This window comes from Corvus brachyrhynchos, unplaced genomic scaffold (assembly GCF_000691975.1).
Source record: "Corvus brachyrhynchos isolate BGI_N302 unplaced genomic scaffold, ASM69197v1 scaffold48, whole genome shotgun sequence".
In the NCBI taxonomy this organism is placed as follows: domain Eukaryota; kingdom Metazoa; phylum Chordata; class Aves; order Passeriformes; family Corvidae; genus Corvus; species Corvus brachyrhynchos.
This window is the reverse complement of record NW_008240027.1, coordinates 6,321,475-6,324,398: the sequence shown is the minus strand read 5'-3', so window position 1 is coordinate 6,324,398 and position 2,924 is coordinate 6,321,475. Positions and strand designations below refer to the sequence as shown.

The 2,924-nt window shown below is 37.4% G+C and overlaps 1 protein-coding gene across 1 annotated transcript in view; it reads right to left on the bottom strand.

Annotated features, from left to right (window-relative positions):
• The window catches only part of GIPC2 (GIPC PDZ domain containing family member 2), a 27,081-nt gene that overhangs the window by 10,644 nt on the left and 13,513 nt on the right, over window positions 1–2,924 (bottom strand). The window contains exon 4 of the mRNA XM_008640835.2: window positions 554–663. Within this exon, the coding sequence (XP_008639057.1) occupies window positions 554–663 (110 nt within the window). The remainder of the gene's footprint in view (window positions 1–553; window positions 664–2,924) is intronic.

Genomic DNA, 2,924 nt, shown 5'->3' with positions numbered 1-2,924 from the left:
CCCTCCTCTCACAAACATGAGCTTTCCTCCTAATACCAAGTCACACAGCTCACATGTTCAAACTGAGCAGGGGCCTTATATCTCCTGTTAATACAGATCTTCATCAAATCCTCATCAGCTTTAGAAGAGCCCAGAACAAATAACATTTATTCACCAAACTCTAATCCTGGTTTTGCACAAATTCATATCAATGTATCTAATTAGCCTCTCCTAACAACAACCCTTACAACAACCACATACACTTCACAGTGCCAGAAACGGAACCAAGTCTTCAACCATCCCACCTCTTTTTTCATCCCCTTCCCTCTTTTCAGCCCTCCTTGGTCTACTCTACCTTGAATTCATCCATGTAATCCACGACATCTAAATATAGGTTCTCTGCTTCCAGGTTCCTCAGCCCCATCCTATCCCTGCTAGTCATCAACTTTAGTTGCTCTCTTTTGTCCCACAAGCTTTGTAACATCCAGATTTTCCATCCTACTTATCAGCCTTGGGGAAGAATAAATCAGAAGCTAGGTGATTAAACTACTGAAGGGCATACACCACACCATACCATTTCCTCCACAGTAGCAGGGCCTTTGGCTCTCAGGCGAAGTGTTTCTCTCCCTTTGGAGATCTTAGCCTCTGACAGAGTTCTACCTTTGGTCCTTGGTTCCAGCTTTTCTAAAGACAAAAAAATAACAAAAGTAAAATACCAAACAGAACTAAGTATACAGTACAACAGAATATGATGTATCTGCTTTGGTTATTACATTATCTTCACATTTTATTCTAATCAAGATCTAGACTATATAAAAGTTTAACTATAAATTAAGTGTTTTCTAAGTATAGCTTTGCTGACATTTTGTTGTCTTTAAATTCTGATATCTGCTCAACTGCACTGAGGCTAGGACTTCCACTGACCAATATATCTAAGCAGGCCTATGGCATTTACTTCATATGTGCACCATGTGTAATTTTATTTCCTCATTCTACAGAAAAGTGTAAGTATTTACACCTTAGTATTAGATAACAGCTGAAGTCACCAGCCAACTGCTGATTTATTCTGGTCTTTACAGGCAGAACACATAGCAGATTTAGCATTGCAACATTTCCATCTTTCTCTGATGCAATGGTGCAAACACTCCTGCTAAGCAGGTGATGATGAGCCACACTGAGCTGAGCTAACAATTTGCTTATCAGCAGTCACAGAGGTGAAATGTCCATAAGCAGACCAGCAGGAGTTTTTCCACTGGCTTCACCAAAATTATTTCACAGCTGATAAATCTCTACGAAGAGTATCTGGGTTTACACAGAGTTTTTTACCTGAATTCAGCCTTTCTTGTTTAATCCTGGGCAAGGGCACCCCAGTTAGCAAAATGGAGTGTGGAATCATGTAAGTTTTGGGTTTCTTGTTCCAGGACACAATTTTACATTCAAGAGTGGCAAGGCTTTAATTTACTCACTGACATGGGAGTTACATAGTGAATCTGGGAAGTGCTAGAAGAGAGTTGATAATTTTGCAGAGCTGCTTTTAATTGTCCTGTTTTCTCTAACAGATTATTCTTCCTCTTAATAGCAGGCCTTTCTAATAAGCTCTTCTTGAAGGCAAGGCTTTAAGATGTTATATTAATTTTGCTCAGATAGATTTCAACTCGTCATTCTTGCATAAGCAGTCACAAATCTAGGTTATTATGCCGAATAGGTCTTGAAAAGTAAATTTTATTAGCTTTTATTTTACAAATAGGTATGTCACAGTCTCTTTATATATATTCTTAGGATCAACACTTTTTCTTAATCCTTTTATTGCTTCAAGGACAGTTTAAAACATCCTTAAGATTGTCATCATTTCTGCTAGATTTGTTTCGAAAAGTCATTCCTGATAAAAAAACCCATATTTTTCAAATTCTGTCACCATTATCACCTTAGAGGTCATGATTTGACACAATCTTTATTTGCAGTACTTCAGACCAAAGCACTCTGGCTATCACAGAAACTATTTTTCATGTTGACATAATTAAAGTGCAGAGTTTGTGTTATGCTGCCTTTACTTTGTTTCTATTAATTATTCACAATTCATAGAGGGCCAGCTTGTGACTGGTACAAATCTTTAATTCTGTGCTATAAGCCTTGCCTAGAGTAGCTGAGAGAGCCTGCACGTCCATAGTAGAAAGATATCCAATCACTAAATTACACTTCTTTCACATTCTGTTGAGAGGATGAAAAATGAAAATAATTTCACACAGAGGCTTGTGTCTCATTTCTGTACCCTCACCAAATTCCACTGAAATTAACAGGAATTCAGCACCTACTTGTCCAGCAGGATCTTGTTTGTCATGTCCTCTGGGGCTATTCTTAGTGCTTAAGCTGCAGCTTAAGCACTATCTTGAATAAATTTGTGCCTAAAGCCCAACTGTACCTAAGGCTATAGGCAGGACCTTCTAACCTACTGAGGACTGCAACTTACAAGGTAATTTCTGTAGGGTAAAAAATAACATGCATCTTCCAAAAATCATTTCACAAAACTCTGGTTTCCTCTTAATATCAGAAAAAAGATATTGCCATGAAATTAGTGCATTTTCTTCTCTACATCTCAGGCAGACTAAAAGGTATCTTAGTCACCTGATTAAAGTAAATACTACTAAATAATGGCTGAAGTCATCAATCAAATGCTGATTTACCCTGCTCTTTACAAACAGACTGTGTAACACTTTAAGCATTGGACACAAATTATAGGCCCATATTAAAGAAAAGGTATGGCTGCATTACTAATTTTGATAGACAATTTATGCAATCCTTTAGCATAATGTATAACATACACGTTTACTTAACAGGAGTATTGGCTTATACACAAACACATTCGAGATCAGCTCATAACCCTATTCTTCACAGAAGCACCAAAAGCAAAAAGAAATCTTTGCATTTCTCTCATTTTCAATTCCTGC